The following is a 20,099-nucleotide window of genomic DNA, read 5'->3' as shown; positions in this document are numbered from 1 at the left end:
CCACTTTAGCTAATGGGGCTTCCTGCTGCTGCTGCGCCGCTGGAGCCCGATTTCTGTTCTCATCCTGAAGCAAAGTTCTTAACCTGGAGCACTATTTCTGGGTTAGCGGAGTCTGTAACCTGAAGCGTATGTATCCTGAGGTACCACTGTACATGCTTATAAAATGTACACTTGAGATAAATTTACTTCTGAAAACTTAACCTTACTAGCCCTGATTCTAGAAGAAAAGTGAGCACTTTCCTTTTTAGGAGCACTTTCCAGTTGATTGGCGGCACCAGCAACTGTGATTCCTTCCTGGAGTTCCCTACTAGCAGAGCACAGGCTTGGAGTGCTGGTATCCCAGGCTCAATCCTGGCACCTCTGGGCTCAGAAAGACCCTGGGGAACCACTGCCCGTCACAGCAACTGGGCCTGGGCTAGCTGGGCTAAAGGTTTGAGCCAACATAAAGCAGATCAATTTATCCTTAGCTTGCAAAATGGATTGCCCAATAATGGCATGCACAGCAAAGAGCACCTGCTCTTTCTTTTGGTGGTGTTTCAAAGTAAACAGGGGTGGGGGTGTCGTTAGAGGCTCTTTACCTGAATGTTTGAAGGGAATCTTTTCCTATCTCTCAGGCCAAGGCTTGAGTGGGCTCCATAGGAACTCAGTTGCCTCGTACCGAGTTGGACTGTTGGTTCATCTCGCTCAGCATTGCCTACACTGACTGGCAGCTGCTGTCGTGAGGTTTCATGCCGGCGACATTCCCAGCCCTACCTGGAGATGTCAGAGATGGAAAAAGGGGGTCTTCTGCATGCAGAGCAGGTGCTCTGCCACGAAGCCACAGTTGCTCTGGCTCTTGTTACTGACTGAAGATAATTCCTTGCATTTGTAACATGAGCCTGGAAGTCCCACTGATTGCGAATTTCCAAGGAGGAGTACAGTCACAGAATGGTGCTGCTTCTCTTTTTAAGTAAACAGTAGGAAAGTAAAGAAGTAAACCATTCTGCCCCAGCCTGGTGCCCTCTAGGTACTGCTGTACGTTGTTTTTAACTGCTTTTATCAATATGCTTTAATTAATGTAATGAGAGTGAAGGATGGGCAAGAAATTAAAATAACTACTATAACTACTAATATCACCCCTGGTGGGAGTTGTGGTTCAAAATGGCTGAAAGGCACCAGACTGTTATATTGTTATATCCATATGTATGTATGTATGTATGTATGTTCATGTGTGTGTGTGTTAGTGAGGTAATGAGAAGATACTGCTTAAGTCTGGTTGGCTTAATGATGGTTTATGAACATCTGTAATTATATTTAATAAGACCTGCTACCTTATGATGAAAAGGAAGGAATTTATTTCTGTCATTTATTCTGTGACAGTTTGCTGAACCATTCAGTGGTGTCTGGATTGTAAGCTTCTTGTGGGCAGGGACCTACATTTTTGTGTTTGTCGATGTAACAGACTATGAATTTTCAGACATTCAGGAACATGGGATTATTCGGACTCACTTGCAGCACAAACATCATCATCGACCATCATTATATATACAGTATATCTCTCTGTGTGTGATTTAGCTGACATCAATAAAATGACCAGCTTGGTCACAGTAGAATGATAAGTATGCAGCAAATCAAAATGAATGAAGTTAAAGAATAATGCTATGTTAGAGACTGGTTCAAGTAGGCATGATGTAAGTTAATTACACTGTCATTTTGCCAATCTGCTAAGTGACTGTTACTCCTGCATATTGTCCATTTTTCATTGCTCTCCTTTCTCATTATTGTTCAAGAGAAATGTGGGTGGATCAAGCAATACTTTTCAGCAAACAGAGAAATCCATTGTAAGTGTTTTGAACCTGACTTTCAGAATAAGGGGAGTGGGGGGCCAGGGGGTCACTCGTGGCTGTGAAGGAAGGGCTAGGAGCAAGATTCTGTGCACAGCCAGGGATGCAGAAGCCTGCTGAGTTATTTCTGCCCATCTTTCTCTCTGACCAACTGCTCTCTCTTTTCCCCTGTCTTTTATATCTGTCTTTCTCTGTTACCCATTTCTTCCCCCTGCCATCTCATTATTACTATTGTCATACATTTATTTATACCCCGCCTTTTTCCCTGATGGGACTCAAGAAAAGAACCGCTAAACAATAATAGAAAAAGCAGTAATTAAAAAACATTGATAGAATGAAAACTACACACATATATTTAAAGTCCTGTTTAAAACATACAAATAATTACAATAAAAAGAGCACAGCACCTGTCCTTTCATTAAGAGCAGTCAGTTCCCAAAAGCCTGTTAGAACAAGAACAAGAAAGACTTCACCTGCCAGCGCAAGGACAGAAAGGAGGGAGCCACTCACTTTCACAGTGCAGACGTACTAGCTTTGACTGTGCAAATGTACTCCTGGCCACTGCAGAGACCTGGACATCTCTGTTTAGGGTGGAGTCTGGTAGCATGCCCCAAACTGCAAACCTCTGCCTTCACAGGGAGAGTTACCCCACCCAACACAGACTGAATTCTTAGTCATTGTTCTGCTTTCCAAATGACCAAAAGTACCTCTGTCTTGTCTGGACTAACTTTCAATTTGTTCAACGTCATCCAATCCATTCCTGAGACAGCTTCCTGGTGACACCAAACCCCAAAACTCCAGACAACCTCTCTCAGCTTCACTTCACGAGAGGGGATGCTGAGGAGTGATCATGTCAACCGTCATTCCAGAGATCCACCAGGGCTTTGACAGAATCACCTGCCAAGACAATAGGAAACTTCTGGGGCAGACCATCTTAATTGGTCCCCCACCCCTAGAAAGGTTCTCATTTCCAGAGAATCTAAACCCCTCCTGTAATGATCTGACCATGACAAGGGAACGGTAGAAATTTCCTCCACTCTGTTAATCACCATCTTCCCATCCTTGTCTTCCCTTTGCGCCTTCCCTGATGTGTCCTTCTCACACTGCCCTCCACCTGTAGGACACCTTGAAAAGGACACAACAGCTCACGGCCCCCTGTACCCTTTCTTTGAATTGGCATTTATTATTTAAACTATTTTCAATGCCGCAGTTTATGAACAAGGAGAAGGAGGTCAAGCATAATTCCAGGTGTCTGGAAATGTGTCATTTTTACAACAATGGGGTAATCTGTGCTACAGGGGGAAACCAATTACCGGTAGCTATCTCCCGACATTATTCTAAGCTTAATTGCCTATTATCATAATTAATTGCCATAAGGACTACACCACAAACTTACATCATTTTTATACCAGTTTAACTGTCATGGCTACCCTTAGAGAATCCTGGAAACCATAGTTTGCTGGGGTTGCTGAAAATTCTCCAATGGGGGTCCTTAGCCCTCCTCACACAGCCTTAATTCCTGGTGGATTCCTGGCAGAGAGAAAGATGGCTTATGCCACTTCACTTTGCCATTGTACCATGTCCAAAGGCTTCCATGGTACAATGACAAGTTGGCTGCAGCTGAGGAGACTGGAATGATTTAGGGAGGCCCACTCTGAGAGTGTGGGAGACATTCCTGAGCTTTCTTTTGTTTGGGCTGTCCCTCTCCCTCTACCCCAGGAACACATGCTTTTAATCCCCACCAGAGCCTGTAGCCTCTGAAGGCCTGGGTATCGCTTATAGTGGCAACCCCGGCAAATAGCTGGTCTCCCTGGCTGAGAATTAGTTGCAGAGAAGAGTCAAAGGAGAGGAGGACTAGGTTGCCCTTAACAAAGATGGCTTACCTGAGCCACTGAACAAAAGCTTCCTGCCTGCCTGACCTTGGCTCTGAAGAGTAACCTCAGAGAATACCTCCCTAACCTGGTGCCCTCCAGATGTTTTTGTTGGACAAAATGATTGGAAGCCGTAAGTCCAAAACATCTGCAGGGCATCATGTTGACAAAGGCTGCCCCTCGGTGACCTCACATTCCACACCAAAGCCACAAGAATCCTTGACACGGCACATTAAGTAAATTGTCTGTCTGAGGAATTCCAAGTCTTTGATGTGATGCATATCTTTGGGTAAGCGTCATGTCCAACTCAGCCTTGCTTGACCCAGAGTTTACCTTTTTCTTTTTCTTTCCATTATGGGTGGCAAGTATTTGTGGTAAGTTTTGAAACGTATGAGTTCTCCATAACGGTGCCCTCTGCCCCTGGAAAATCTAAAATGCAGCCCCACTAGATTCTCTGGTCTCCTTTATGCTGATCTGCTACAATCGATGCTCAAAAGCCTCATTTTTCACCAGAAGAAGAAGGAGAAGAAGAGTTTGGATTTGATATCCCGCCTTTTACTCCCTTTAAGGAGTCTCAAAGCGGCTAACATTCTCCTTTCCCTTCCTCCCCCACAACAAACACTCTGTGAGGTGAGTGGGGCTGAGAGACTTCAGAGAAGTGTGACTAGCCCAAGGTCACCCAACAGCTGCATGTGGAGGAGCGGGGAATCGAACCCGGTTCACCAGATTACGAGTCCACTGCTCTTAACCACTACACCACACTGGCTCCTGCATTCCCCCTGCACTACAGCTCTGTGCACAGTGGAAGGGCTTTTGGTGGTAGCTGGCCTGTCCTGACATATTCTTCCATCAAAGTTTTGGAAAGCTTTCTCTGGAGGGGAACACGGCGTCAGTCCTGTATACCTGAAGGAGCGTCTCCACCCCCATCGTTCAGCCCAGACACTGAGATCCAGCACCGAGGGCCTTCTGGCAGTTCCCTCATTGCGAGAAGTGAGGTTACAGGAACCAGGCAGAGGGCCTTCTCGGTAGTGGTGCCCGCCCTATGGAACGCCCTCCCTTCAGATGTGAAAGAAATAAGCAGCTATCTTCTTTTTAAAAGACATCTGAAGGCAGCCCTGTTTAGGGAAGTTTTTAATATGTACCGGTAATGCTGTATTGTTTTTAACACTTGATTGGAAGCCGCCCAGAGTGGCTGGGGAAACTCAGCCAGATGGGCGGGGTATAAATAATAAATAATAAATTTATTATTATTATTATTATTATTATTATTATTATTATTATTATTATTATTATAGAGCCAGCATGGGACCATGGATAAGGAGCAGGGGAGAGACTAACAAGCACAGGCTTCCCAGCCTTTCAGGCCTGCCTTGCAAATGTTGATCTCTTTTGTGCTATCATTCATAGCTAGGCAGGTTTCCGCATGAGAGCCCAGCTTTCTTGGTGGTGGTTCCAAGACCTTGAAACGTGCTCTCCATGGAGATCTGCTTGGCTCCTCTTTCTTTTCAGACAAAGTGAAAACATTTTGATTCATACAGGAGTTTAATAATTTTTTTGCTGCCATTTTTAATTATGAATCTCCTCAGCAAGGGTATTCCACAATTTTGGCACTGCCACCAATAAGTGTTTCAGATCTGTAGTTTTAATGCTGCATATGCTGTCATAATGTTGTTTGTTTTCTGCTGGTAAGCTGCTCTTTGTTTTAGTCAAAGAGTGGGATATAAACTTTAAAAAATAGTAGACAGGGAAATCAAATTTCCAGGTTTTGATATGTAATCTTGAGGGCTGGGAACTTGTGTAAGCTAACATTCGGAGGCGTTTAATAGGTGGCAGCAGCTGATGGCCCTGACCCAAGTTAACTGACCCAAGCATACCTGGCCCTGGCCCAAGCGTACCTGTTGTGAGATTGATGCTGAGCACAGCAAATGTTCTTTAGAAAGAGGTGTGGCTGCAAAAGCACATAGGTAGCCTGCATACAGGAATCTGGGAGTGGAATGCTTGAAAACTAGGGCCACTTGAAAATGCTTTGGCAATAAAGGACACTCTGCCATAAAGTGGTGTTATGTGAACTTCAGTGGAATCGACCTTGATACATGTCTCCAAGAATGCTAGCTATAGCCATATCTGGATCAGGATGGTTTAGCCAATGTAGTTCATGCAGTGGTAACCTTGAGACTGGATGACTTCAATGTGGTCTGTGTAGGACCACCCCTGGACCTGATCCAGAAGCTCCAGCTGGCGGTAGGCAGTGCCTGGTTCAAGGCTCTTGTGCTGATATGCAGAGCCCTGAACAGCTTTGGTCCAGGATGCCCTAAGGACCACCCTTATATCCAAGCCTGGTCATCTGAGATCATCCAGAGGAGCTTTGTTGTTCCCCATGCCTCAGATGTCTGCCCGGGTTCAGCTAGAAGTTGGGCACTTAGTGTTGCCAGTCCTATGCTGTGTGGAACTGTCCTCCAGCAGAGACTTGTCACAGGCACAAGCCTCCCTTTGGCCTTCCTGAAGGCAGCCCTGTTTCGGGAAGCTTTTAATGTTTGATGTATTCTAGTATTTTAATATTCTTTTGGAAGCCGCCCAGAGTGGCTGGGGAAACCCAGCCAGATGGGCGGGGTATAAATAATAAATTATTATTATTATTATTATTATTATTATTATTATTATTATTATTATTATTATTATTATTATTATTATTATTCCAAGTATCTCTTGAAGACCTTCTTATGTGGACAGGACTTTTGCACCTGTTTAATTTTTATTTTTGACTGGCCAGTCATCTTAGCGATTATCTGTATCTTTATATTTAAAATTGTGTTTTATGTTTTGACATATTATACCATCTTTATATTTATGATATGGTGGTATTACAATGGTTTTATAAATACAACAGTGCAGTGAGAGATCTCAAGATGAAACTAAGCCACAGCAGAGTCTCCTTGTTAGGCAAAATGTAATTTCCCCCCCCCCCCCTTGATAGGCTTTTTTTGCTCACTTTTATTATCAGTCCTGTGTTGATTACAGCTAGCTGGCCAATGAGGCAAAATACAAAGTATAAAATACAAAATAACAACCTCAATAAAACCAATTTTTAAAAAAGAAACAAGCTAAAAATTAATGATCAAAGCAGGTCCAGGAAACAAGAGAAGATACAGATATTTTGGCAGCTGCTCGGTCATCAAATAATTGGTCTCCTCAAGGAAGTTACTTAGAAGGGTCTCTAAGGATTGGCCAGGATACTTTATCATAAGAGGGGATATATTAGGCATTCTCCAACCCCCTTCTGGCGGTTCCCTCTTCTGGCGGTTCCCTCACTGCGAGAAGCCAAGTTACAGGGAACCAGGCATAGGGCCTTCTCAGTAGTGGCGCCCTCCCTGTGGAACGTCCTTCGACCAGATGTCAAAGAGCAACTACCAGACTTTAGAAGACATCTGAAGGCAGCCCTGTTTAGGGAAGCTTTTAATGTTTGATTATAGTATTTTAATATTTTTTTGGAAGCCGCCCAGAGTGGCTGGGGAAGCCCAGCCAGATGGGCGGGGTATAAATAAATTATTATTATTATTATTATTATTATTATTATTATTATTATTATTATTATTATTATTATTAACTACAGTAAAACAACACATGAGAGACTATTTCAGCCTTTCAGTAAATTAGAACAAATCTGTCTTCTGAAAATGAAACAGTAAAATGAATCAATAAAATAGCTCTTCTTGAAAAATTAAATATGGCATGCAGTTATTGGATCAGGCCCAATGATAAGCACTGGACTGACTCAACTAAAGCTTTTATAACGGAAGGTGGTTGCTTTAAAATCTCTGATAGTTGGTGGCTATTGGGAATTTGAGTGAAAGTTGGTGGAAATGTGTCTCTCACATACCTGACTTGCTGAAGGAGAGTTTTTTGGTGCAAATCTGACTAGAGAATGAGAAGCTTGTCTTTTTCAACAAATGTAAGGGTTATTGTTGCTTTTGGAGTGACATTACTTTTCAACAGCTGCTTAGGCTCAGCTTGTATAAAAAGTCCCTGGAATCTCCAATCCATATTAAAAGCAGTGGTGTTGAATGGGGAAATGGGATGGCATTTTGATGCCAACAATGCGTAGACGCTTCAGAAAACATGTATGCCTGAGGGCTGATCCCTTCAATTTGGAAGCACCCTCAAAACAGATCATGCTGGACTTGATGGACCAATGACCCTGCCTGGTATAAAGCAGCTTCCTTGTGTTCCTATACGAAGCAATATCTTTTGCTGGACTTAACTGGGGCTAGAAGTTTGACATGGTGATGCAGCAGATAGAGTTCCTCACTTGCAATCAAGTACTTGCCTTGGCACCTCTTTGCTTACCTGGAGTGACCTCATAGTACGTGAAGCCTTAATTAATTTCATTGTGCCTTGACTTGCAGTAATCTCCTCAATGTTTGCATGATTACTAAAGGATTTATGTGACTGTGCTGAAGAGTTTACTGAAGAGCGTGCAGATGGGCAGCCTTCCCAAGCCTTCTTAGGAGATCCTATCAGCTCCATGATGGGTGTTTTCTCTTCCTACCCAACTTGGCCACCCACATCTGTGGATACAGTTCCCAGCACCCCATAATTCATAATTTTTGGACCAGTGAGTGTGTTTCAGAGAGTGCTGTGGGCGTCAGTTAAAAAATGGCTGCTGTGGGGGGCATTGGCAAAGCTTTCCTTGCTGGTGCACATATGGGGCACGTTGCACCATGGGGTGCACTGTCAGAGTGACCCCCGGCCACTCGAGCTAAATGGGGCTGCAGTGTGCCACTTGCCTGGCCGACAGTGGGGAGCTTGGCTGGGCGATGCCACCCTGCTTTGAGGGGCACTCTCACGGCACCCTGTGAGCCCAGTGCTTCTTTGCAAGACTCACAAAAGCGGTGCAAGAATAACGACTGAACATAACATTTTTAGGCACCAGTGGGCAAAAGGGGAAGTGACTTAAATTTTACGCCCTGGGTCTTCTGCTTGCCTTCCAGTTTGATGAACACAACACAGTTGTGGAAGGCCCTAAAATTGCTGGGTGAAAGGCACCAGAAAGCCAGATGTGTTTTGGTAGATGCAGTAATTACGTTGCTTAAGGTGTGATGATTCTCTAGATTAAATCTTCTTTGAATGTATGTATACCTGGGACGTGGGTGGCGCTGTGGTCTAAACCACTGAGCCTCTTGGGCTTGCCAATCAGAAGGTCGGTGGTTCGAATCCCCGCGATGGAGTGAGCTCCCATTGCTCGGTCCCAGCTCCTGCCAACCTAGCAGTTCAAAAGCAAAATAATGTCAAAGTGCAAGTAGATAAATAGGTACCACTCCAGCAGGAAGGTAAACGGCATTTCTGTGCGCTGCTCTGGTTTCGGTGTTCCATTGCGCCAGAAGTGGCTTAGTCATACTGGCCACGTGACCCGGAAAAATTGTCTGTGGACAAACGCTGGCTCCCTGGGCCTGTAAAGTGAGATGAGCGCCGCAACCCCGGAGTCGTCTGTGACTGGACTTAACTGTCAGGGGTCCTTTACCTTTTTTTGAATACCTGGTGTTTATCTTAATAAACATCTAAATCTTAGTAAAATACATTTTTAATAAGAGAAAGAGAATGAGAAAGAGATGGCCACATCTAATGGGGAAAGTTTAGGTTTAAATAATAATAATAATTGATAGTTTATTGTTGTTTGAAAACATATTTTTATTTTCAACAGATATATTCAGTGCTTTACTGTATGCAACTCTGAATATTCTTGCAGAGGAGAGACTTAACAAGTATTAAAAATTAAATAAGCATTTATTGGGGATGCAATTCCCTCCCACTTAGCTTATGTGGTTACTTGTTTTAGGCTAAAACAACATAAATCTACCATGGCACAAACTTTCCTGGACTTGAGCCCACTTTGTCTGACAAAATGGGGTCCACAAAAGCTTCTGCTGTAATCAGTGTGTTAGTTTTTCAGGTGCCACAGGACTCCTTGTTCCCTAGCTGCCAGAATCTCACCCAGCTCTGACGAAACATTTTGAAAATTCTGAAAAAAACATTTTCAGCTGCAGTCCTGTACATGGAAATAATCCTCACTGAACTCAGTGGAGCTTACTTCTGCGAAGAGATGTATAGGATTGTGCTTCCAAAGCTAACATCTACATTTATGGGCCAATGTGACCTTCTGCATCTCAGACCATAATCCTTAAAATAGTTTTGTAAAGTGGGTACAGCCTTCACAATGTTTGGGAATAAAACTCCCATAGACTCCCACATTGACTGACTGGGGCTCATGGGAGTTTAGTCCACTCCAAAGCATCTGGAGGGTGTTAGATTGGGTAAGACTGGGCTATGAAACCACTCCCATTTTGCAGATTGGGCAAGTGAGGCTGAGAAAATGAGGTCCCAGATTTATTCCCATTAGGTGGTATAAATCAGTCACGGCCTGATCCAAGGTGGGTTGCAATAGGAGCGCTACCACCATGCAAATATATGGTAAATGATTAAGAAATGGGTCCCTCAATGCAATGTTTGGGTTAAACGTGGGTCCTGAGTCTGAAAAGGTTGAAGATATCTGGTATAAATAACCCTCTGCGACTGGAAGATTTTGTATAGTCAGTCCACTAAAACAAGAGACTGTGATCTACTCACAGACCTAAAAACTGGCAGTGTTGAGCTTTTTTTAGGGAGAAGGAAAGCCCTGTTGTTTAGGGGTGCAGGGGGGCAATCTTGTTGAGCTTTTTGGGGGGGAGTCAGTGATCTACCGCAGGCATCCAGTGACCTACCGGTAGATCACAATCTACCTGTTGGACATGCCTGCATTAAAATATATTGCCCTCTTCATTTTCTGTGTCTGATATTTTTTGAGATAAAGATATAAGGGTCATAATTTCCTATTCCTATTGTAAATAATTCCCTTTAAGCAAGTTCATGTCTCCCATGAGAAATTTGATTCCAAAGGAGTCAAAAACAAAGTATTATTGCACTTTCTTACAATGCAATCCTATGCAATGAATCCCATGCAATACTATGTAGGTCTATTCAGAAATACATCCCATTGAATCCAGTTGGGCTCACTCCCAGGTAACTTGGCATAGGGTTGCAGCCTTAGAAACCTACTTTGTCCAATCTGAACTGTTTTGGGGGTGTCAGGTGAATGAGAGCAGATCCCGGCTAAAATCTTCAATATTCTGTTGGGGAGGATTGTGGGAAGAGAGAGAGCCATAAATAATGTTCGCAGTTGCTTTTTTATAGCCAAGGGAAGCATAGCTATATCAAGGGTTAGATATTAGATTATAAAGTCCTTGGGAAAGGAAGTGGATTTGAACAGTGCCTGAGCTGATGGCGCTCTCTTCCTGGAACTGAGCCTCATCAGCTTTGAACAATACTGCAGAATACAGTTACGTGTGGCCAAAAATGGGGAAATACGTCACTGCATAAATTTGCATATGTTAATTTATATGTGTAGATGCGAATTTAGAAATAATTACTATAATTTAAAATAGACATACTGTTAAGTTGTGGGTGAACATATCAGACGACACAGCAATTCTTCAAACAGCTCTTGTTTATTCACAGACCAGAACAGAACTGAACTGAAGGGTTCAGTCAGCCTGCTTATATAGAGCTCCAGTACAATGTAACTGTAACAATTTTCTAAAACTATCCAATCACTGAACGTCACTTTCGATTCCTTATTTGCATAACTATCTACAGTATCCCCCTGCTGGCCCAGGGTGAGAACTTCAGTACATAACACATACAATCCATCTCACCCTCGTGGAGAAGACATTAGGCATTAGGGACCTACTTAGTCTGCTGTCCAAGGAGGGGCCACTTCAAGGCTTTCCCTGCCTTCCTTATGTAAAACCCTTTCAAATAGAGGACTGTTCATTGACAGCCTTTCAAATAGAGGACTGTCCTCTCCAAAGTCGGGCAAATGGCCACTTTATAGGTTATGGATTGGGAACCGAAGACTTCGTGTTTTGTGTGCTCCATATTCCCTGGCTACTTGTGCTTTCCTCGTAAAAACGAGACCCTTGTTTTAGTTAAGTTCCTAGTTCTCTTGATGGTTGCATTGTAAAATGCAGTGATCCAAAAGGTGCACAGAACCCAGCTATGTTCCACTCAGGTTGAATTGGTTAAAATTAATGGACTTAACTTAACCATGTTGATTAATAATTTCAGTTTCATGTTTGATTAATGGTGGATATAATCCTTAGTTTATTTTTATTTAGACTTCTTCAATTCCTGGAACTTGTGGTGGGTCACAATATGAAAATGCATATCAAAATTTTAATCCAGACATAGTGAAAAGCCTTCCTCCAGCCCCCAGAAGCCCAGCTGATTAGACAAGTCTTTGTAGTGACCCTAAGAGGAGAGAGCTCCACCGGCAGCCCATCACAAACAACTCCCGCCTTTGTGTATTCTTGCAACCCAAAATTGGCACAGAAGTGGAATAATCTGACTCAAAAAACCAAGACACATTATATAAATGCTAAGCATTGTTATGTGTGAGGTTTATGCAAATATGACAAACGGGAATCCTTTCATTCTCCTCCAAAAAGCCCTAGAGAAGTGAGTCAACAGAGCAATCAGCCAACTTCCCAGGAGGCTTACAAACCACTCTCTTGTTTTTTAAAAAAACATATATTCCCTTCCAGGATGATGTGGTACATTCTTTCAGAGGCGTTCTCTGCCCGGCCCCCAACTTTTAAAGATCCACACCTTTCCCTAATGAGGAAGCCAAGTCCAAAGGTGTGTTGGTGTCAGCAGCATCTGTTGCAGAACAATGCCTTGCAAAGGTGGAGGCACTTTCCCGCTAATCTATCCATCTAAACATGATGTGGTCCTGAGAGTATTTCTGCAAAAGGAACTGTGGCTGCAATTTATTTATTTGTTTCATAAGAATGATCTTGTTATGAGCTGGGGTGGGGAAGAGGGGTGAGGCCAAATGCCTGGATCCAGCATGGATTCAGTTGCTGGAATAGCCAGCCCTGCCTGCTAATGGTCTGCTAAATATGGGTCCGTAAGGGAACAAAGGGAGTGGCTCTGTGCCAGAGGACAAATGGGTGGGCTTCCCTCTCTGGCCAGTTAGAAAGACAAAAGGTCAGAGTTCAGAGTGGAGTTATGTGAGCTGGAAGCCGGATGCAAAAGCTGCTGGCTGGAAAGTCAGACAGACAGACAGGCATGCTGGAGAGCCAGATTTCTGCTGGAATCCAAAGCTGGGGCTGTGCGAGAAGCAGGACCTTTTGGGGGGCTTGATGCTGTGAGCCCCTCCATTGTAGGCTCAGGCTGTGTATATGTGTAAACAAACCCTATATCATAAAGGCACTACAGTCTCTGTTGTGCCTCCTTCCAAAAGGAAACAGGAACCCCGGGTAAGTGCCTGGAATCCCTGCTCAGAGACTGGGATGGCATGCAACCAGATAAACCACTCAATTGTACACCCTCAAGGTACAAGGAAGGCCCAGCCTTTCCTCTAAACCCTGAGATCTTTAACTACTGAAATGAAACAACCTAGGAATGAACAGCTGATAGATCATGAACTCTGTTTAACTGAGCTACAATGGCGCTGTGGTCTAAACCACTGAGCCTAAGGCTTGCCGATCGGAAGGTTGGTGGTTTGAAACCCTGCAATGGTGTGAGCTCCTGTTGCTCGGTCCCTACTCCTGCCGACCTAGCAGTTTGAAAGCATGTCAAAGTGCAAGTAGATAAATAGGTACCGCTCCGGCGGGAAGGTAAACGGCATTTCCGTGTGCTGCTCTGGTTCGCCAGAAGCGGCTTAGTCATGTTGGCCACATGACCCAGAAAAACTATCTGCGGACAAACTCCGGCTCCCTCAGCCAGTAAAGCGAGATGAGCGCCACAACTCCAGAGTCGTTCATGACTGGACTTAACTGTCAGGGGTCGTTTACCTTTTTTTTTTTTTTACACAAGATCTAGAAAACTCTCTCTCTCTCTCTCTCTCTCTCTCTCTCTCTCTCTGTGTGTGTGTGTGTGTGTGTATGTAAAAGGCATTTTAATTAACTGGTATACAATACTGTGCTTTGATTCTGGTTATATGTTGCAACATCTTTTTGACTGGAAATTTTTTTGGGGGGCCACTGCGGGCAATGTAGTGCATAATCATTCTTTTCTTAGAAATTGTGGTTAGCAGTCTTTGACCACAGTACGTATACAGAGTTGTTTTCTGACTGTTTCTATTTCATTTCCCAGCTAAATTAACCAGCGTACATCAATGAGGAGTCCAGGCATGTCTGTGTTTAAACAACAGAAAGTAGAGGACATTTATGAAATTGGTGAAGAGCTAGGAAGGTAAGCCTGAACTTTTCCTACTCTTGTGCAAATGTCACATGCGAGCTCCCTTAGCCATTGGCTGCACTGCTGAGATGTCATGGAATGTTCACAAATAGATGCAAACTGTGCTGTTCTAACATTAGACAAAGTTTGTGGCAGTTTCAGTAAAATACATTGCATAGAGGTGTACCGTTTATACTCCATTTCAATTTCTGGTTAAACACCAGTTGGTTTATGTATGAGGGCCAAAGAATATGTTACTTTAGTCACAGGGTGTGTGTGTGTGTGTGTGTGTGTGTGTGTGTGTGTGTGTGTGTGTGAAAGAGAGAGACAGAGAACAAATTGGGTTGGGACCATGGTGTGAAGGGGAGGGGGCTTTTACCCTTTGCCCCCTGCTGCAGTCCTATTCTGCATCAGGGACCCACTGCCTGCTATTTGTATGGGGCCAGGTGTGTGGAAGCTCTCGTTCACTCCTGCTTACCTATTTAAAAAGTCAGGATGAATGAACTGATTTTAGTCTGCCTAGCTTTTCTCGGAAGCCACAGTCAGACATATTTCATCAAGGTTTGTGGTGGTTTTATCTTCTGAAGTAGACTTGAGCATGGCAGAATATGAATGCATAAACGTAGAGTAAATTAGAGATAATTTAAGAATCTTTGGGTCCCAACAAGCAAACTCTGTGGGACAAGAGGTATCGCTTGATATCTCACCTGTGGGAATGCACTCCACTAAATCAACTACATTTCAGGGGAATGGAATTCTGGCTCTTTGGTTTCCCATCTCTCATTCACAACCTGTGATATAACTTTGGCATCAAGCGATAGGGAATGCCTGTGTGAACTAGCCCCATATTTCCTTCCCCGATGCGCAGGGGCCCAGTCACAAAGGCCCACCTTGAGACGCGCTGTGAAGGTACAGGGCGTGGCCCAGGCAAGCAGTCGCTTGCTTCATTCATACTTTCAGTTCTGTAAACAAGATTGTTTTACGTTGTTGTCAGGTCACATCCTCTTCACTCTGCATCTGAAACTATTCAAGGTGCTGACAGGTGTGTCTGGTGGTTAAGGAGACTTATGTCAAGATACCTTCAGAATATGCATCACTTGCACGGAACAAAACAGGTTTTTGGTAAAACAGTTGTCAGGGATTATAAAAACCCGCTGCATCTTGTTGTTCTACAGGCAGAACTATCTGCTACCCCACTGAACTGTCGCCATTTGCAGGAAGGGAGGGGCTGCAGCTTTCCATTTCATTATTAAAGATTTACTTTAGGCCAGTTATGTGTTGGCTACTGTATAGATGTGACATGGCTCCTCCATAGTAAGCTTGCATCAGGGATGCTGAAACCTCACTTTGGGGTGGGGTGGGGGCTGATGTGGCCTTCAGTTATTTTCCCCTGTCTCCCCCAAGACACCGCTGCAAGAAGATTACTTAAAAAAAACAATTTGACACTGCTCTGGTGTGGGTGGAGATGTTTATAGCTCTATGCCAGTGGTTTTAAACCAGTGTGCCGTGGAACCCTGGGGTGCCTTGAATGATGGTCGGGGTGCCACAGTCAACACTGGCCTCTGTCCCTCTTTCCTTTCCTCTCTCCTCTGATGCCTCTCGTGTCTCTGCCTCGCAAAGGCTTGTGCAACTGTTTCTTGCAGCAGCCCTGGCTACAAGATCCCCAGGCGAATGATACCAGGGGGTGCTGGTTGCCAGGAGCTGAGGTGGGCTTGGAGTAAGCAAGCAAGCGGGTGAGAGAGGCAAGTCCACCAGCCCTTGCTGTTGGGAATGGACAGAGAAGTGGGAGGCCAGGCAGGCAAGCGGGTGCTGCACTGGCCTTTCTTGTGCTTGCTGTGTGCAAGGCCTGCCTGGGAGCTGAGTGCCTGGTGCCAAAGGGGAGCCCTTCTGCCATGCAGACCCAGCAGTGCCCGCTGCTGTCACTGCTGCCTCCCAAGGTGAATAAGGTGCTGGCTTCACATTCACCTTGGGCCAGTCACCGTTGGGCCACTAAGGATGGGGGCATCCTCTGCCAGGCCCCTGTGGGGCAGTGTGAGAAGGCACCTCTCTTGGGGGGGGGGGCAGCAGCAGTGGCTGCTGGGATAACTCCCAAGGAGAGGGGATGGGAGAGATGACTGAGGAAACACCCCACAAGGGAGGGTGTTCAAAAATGGGCGACATACCGTATTTTTCGCACCATAGGATGCACCGGACAATAAGACGCACCTTGTTTTAGAGGGGGGAGAACAAGAAAAAAAAAGAATCTCCCCCTCTCTGCTCAGTGCCCCTTCAGCGAAGCGGCAGGAGGCGCTGCACAGAGAGGGGGAGAATTTTCCCCCTCTTGTTTTCCCCTCTAAAACAAGGTGCCGTTTAAGGTGCGTTCAGTCGCCTTCAGGCGGCTACCTTGGAAGCCTGGAGAGCGAGACGGGTCGGTGCGCACTGACCCCTCTCGCTCTCCAGGCTTCAGGTTCCTTTCAACCTGCTCTTTGGGGCTGGCAGGGGGAAGCCCACCACCAGCCCCAAAGAGCAGGTCGGGGAGCAGCGGAAAGGCGCGCAGCGGAGAGGCTCCTGCCATAGCCTTACGTCACCTCTCCAGCCGGGACAGGGTCACGGGGGGCTTCTTTAGCCCCGCGCGTGCTCTCCCGGCTGGAGAGGTGGCGCGCGGCTAAAGAGGCTGCTGCAACAGCCGCGTGTCACCTCTCCAGCCGGCAGAGGGTCGCGGGGCTATGCCGTCTTCGCTCCATAGGACGCACACACATTTCCCCTTCATTTTTGAAGGGGAAAAAGTGCGTCCTATAGAGCGAGAAATACGGTAACTGGGCTCCTGAGCCCCACAGGAGTGCTGCAGAAAAAATGTAGTTGGTCAAGCGAACCGTGAACTCCAAAAGGTTGAAATCCTGTGGTTTGTGCAACCAAGAGAACAGATGTGGATGTGACCCTGTGGCCACTTGGTTTAACTGGGGCTGATGGACGGCCAAGATGCCAGATCACAGAAGCAGCTCCTCTGTCATTGATTCTGTATTACTACTACTACTACTCTGGGCAAGTGAGCCCTGAGATCTTGGGCAGGAGTTGTTCTGATGCTTCTCTGCCTGTGGCAGCTTCATGTTCCAGGCCAGCCATAGATCCGATCCTGGTGCCTCTAAGCTCCATCCTCTCAGCCATGTATTCGCACAGGACATCCCTGATGAAGCTGTGGCAGGAAGTGCTCTTTCAACTTGTAATCTTGCTGAGATGTCTGTCAGCATCTGATTCAGCGAAGTGAATCAGCCTATCAAAAACGAAATGTCTTATTTGTTTGCTTTTTTGCTTCTGAGTTTTCTGCTAAAAGCACCCAAGGTGGTGGTTGTCAATTAAACTGTTGTAGAATCTGCTCATTTAAGCACAATAAACTTAATTAAATAAAAGTATGCACTCCCCGCCAAAGCAGAGGGCTAGCCCGGAGAGATGATTGCCTTAATTTGATTTGGAAGGTGTATGAGCCATATTTAATTTCTTTCCAATAATATGTTTTTTTACAACAAGTTTTCTAAAAATGTCTAAAGCAAGAAACAACAATAAAGATTTGATTCTCGTTCCATTTCAGCAGCAGCCTTTGTCAACCTGGTGCCCTTCACATGTTTTGGATTTGAGTCCTGCGGGGTTAGATGGATTCTCTTGGCCCTGATCCAGCTAATTCAGGGCTTTTCTGATGTCCTATAAAGCAGCAAAAGAGGAATCAAAGCATCCTCTTTTGCCACTCAGCCAGTAAATAAAAAAATATTCCAGCGGCATGGCTTCTTGAGGCCCATTGTTTATGGAATAATTGCTTTTGCCATTGCACTAATATTTTGGAAATATTGACAACTTCTCTGAGTAGCTGATAGCTGATTTTTACAGTGTCTGGAATGAAAAGTCAGGAGGGTTGTGAATAGCAGCAGCAGCAGCAGCAGCATTAAAATGACTGGTGCTTGTGCCTGGGAGCTTGACATGATTTGTCAGCTCTGGACACGACTAATGCCTTGGGATCTAAAATCATCCTCCAGTCCCGTCATCAAGTCCCGTCTATCTAGAAGTCCTTATTTGGCAGCCATGCCAGTGGCAGACACCCAGAGGTTCTGTAATACTTTGGGGGGGTTAAGCTTTTGCTGACGAGTTGTTTGCGGTAAAAGGGAGGGTGTGTCAGTTGCTGTCATAAGCACTGTGCCCTATGTTTGACAAATTGATGTTCCCTTAGCTCTGAAAAGCAGAAATCCTATTACAGGACAAAACTTGCTCCATGGCCAGTTCAGACATTTTGGCGCCTGAGTTGGTAAATTGTAATGGGACACCTCTCTCTCTCTCTCTCTCTCTCTCTCTCTCTCTCACACACACACACACACACACACAGAGAGAGAGAGAGAGAGAGAGAGAGAGATTAATTTACTTGTATAATTAATTTGTAGCCCATCTTTCTTCTACGATGGAGCTCAGGATGGTGATGACGACGACGATGATGATGATGATGATGATAATAATAATAATAATAATAACCCTACCCATCTGTCTAGGGACGCAGGTGGCGCTGTGGGCTAAAGCCTCAGCACCTAGGGCTTGCCGATCGAAAGGTCGGCGGTTCGAATCCCTGCGGCGGGGTGCGCTCCCGTCGTTCGGTCCCAGCGCCTGCCAACCTAGCAGTTCGAAAGCACCCCCGGGTGCAAGTAGATAAATAGGGACCGCTTACCAGCGGGAAGGTAAACGGCGTTTCCGTGTGCGGCTCTGGTTCGCCAGAGCAGCGATGTCACGCTGGCCACGTGACCCGGAAGTGTCTTCGGACAGCGCTGGCCCCCGGCCTCTTGAGTGAGATGGGCGCACAACCCTAGAGTCTGGCAAGACTGGCCCGTACGGGCAGGGGTACCTTTACCTTTACCCATCTGTCTGGGTTTCCCCAACCACTCTGGGCAGCTTCCAGTAGAATATAAAAACATAATAAAACATGGGAGTTCCCATCTAGATACTGACTGTCCCGAAACCTACTTAGTTCAGTAGAGAGTTAATGGACTGTGTGCCTTGCATGTGGGACTCTGGGCTTGCACAGGCCATGGGAGCAGAAGGGGACAGTGAGTGAGACAGGAGCGTCAGCCAATGTACCCAGCTAGCTGCCTGTGAGGCTGTTTGCGAGAAAAGGAAGCACCTGTGTGGATCGGGACCTGGTAGATAATACATACATTGCATATTCAGATATGTAATACATAACTAAATTGCTGCATAGTGCTGTTATCAGTTAGAAGTGATTAATAATGTGTAATAAGAGAAGGAGATGTTGTTGTTTTACTCTACATATTTTCCAAGTTAATACACAAAACATAATTACTTTACAACAAGATTAATGCATCATGCAGGGCATTTATTATCTGCGTTTAAGTTTTCTCACGCCTGTTCAGCCAGGAGTCCCATATTAAGTAATAAGTTGTTCTCTGCAGTACATGATCTTCATATCGCTCAACTAGGCATTCACCTGTAACTAAAATGAGATCCCTATTTTCAGCCTAATAAGCCACACCATGCGTAGATGGGGATATCCCAACTGCGGTACATCTGCAGTAAAGCAAAACCTTTGTGTGTGGAAATCGTATTCTAATTCAGTGCTTCTGATTGCTGGATTTCCTGGATCTTGGATGGTGCAGAGCTGACTTGGAAAACATGTGAATCTCCGGAAGTTGTTGGATTCTGGTTCCCATCAGCCAGTCTGGGCAATGCTTGGAGATGATGAGAACTGTAGTCCATCCACATTTGGAAGACACCAGGTTCCTTCTCCTCCTACTCCCACACAGTAACTGATGCTGAATTCACTGGGATCCCTTTTAGGTGGTTTCACTCTCTGGATGGTAATATAAATCAACTTGGTGATCTTCAGTGCTGTTGAAGGGGAGCGAATGAAACTTTGACCAACGATGTGTAATACACGCACAAGTGAGATTGTTGGGTAAATATTGACCTGGCAAACCAAAAGTGGAGATAAGTGTGACATATTGCTGAAGGGAGGAACTGACTGAGGGAAGATAAGGCACTGCTGGGGATCAGGGAATGTGAAAGCAGCAAGAGAAAGTTACTGTGAAATGTACAATCACAGCTTGACTTTATGGGTCCTTTGCTTGGATGAAGCAGCGGCGTAGCGTGAGTTGTCAGCACCCGG

General features: G+C 45.1%; 1 protein-coding gene across 4 annotated transcripts in view; it reads left to right on the top strand.

The window, feature by feature from the left end:
* The window catches only part of DAPK2 (death associated protein kinase 2), a 62,687-nt gene that overhangs the window by 3,245 nt on the left and 39,343 nt on the right, over positions 1 to 20,099 (top strand). For 3 of the 4 annotated variants that reach the window (XM_081170644.1, XM_081170641.1, XM_081170642.1), the window contains one exon: positions 13,883 to 13,981. In XM_081170644.1, coding sequence (XP_081026770.1) covers positions 13,905 to 13,981 — 77 coding nt within the window. In that variant the 5' untranslated portion in view covers positions 13,883 to 13,904. Of the gene's footprint in view, positions 1 to 13,882; positions 13,982 to 17,575; positions 17,693 to 20,099 lie in introns of those variants that run through there. The other variant, XM_081170643.1, reaches the window with a different exon arrangement.

This window comes from Podarcis bocagei, assembly GCF_964188305.1.
Source record: "Podarcis bocagei genome assembly, chromosome: 14".
Taxonomy (NCBI): domain Eukaryota; kingdom Metazoa; phylum Chordata; class Lepidosauria; order Squamata; family Lacertidae; genus Podarcis; species Podarcis bocagei.
The sequence above is the reverse complement of the archived record's forward strand: the minus strand, read 5'-3'. Positions and strand labels throughout refer to the sequence as shown.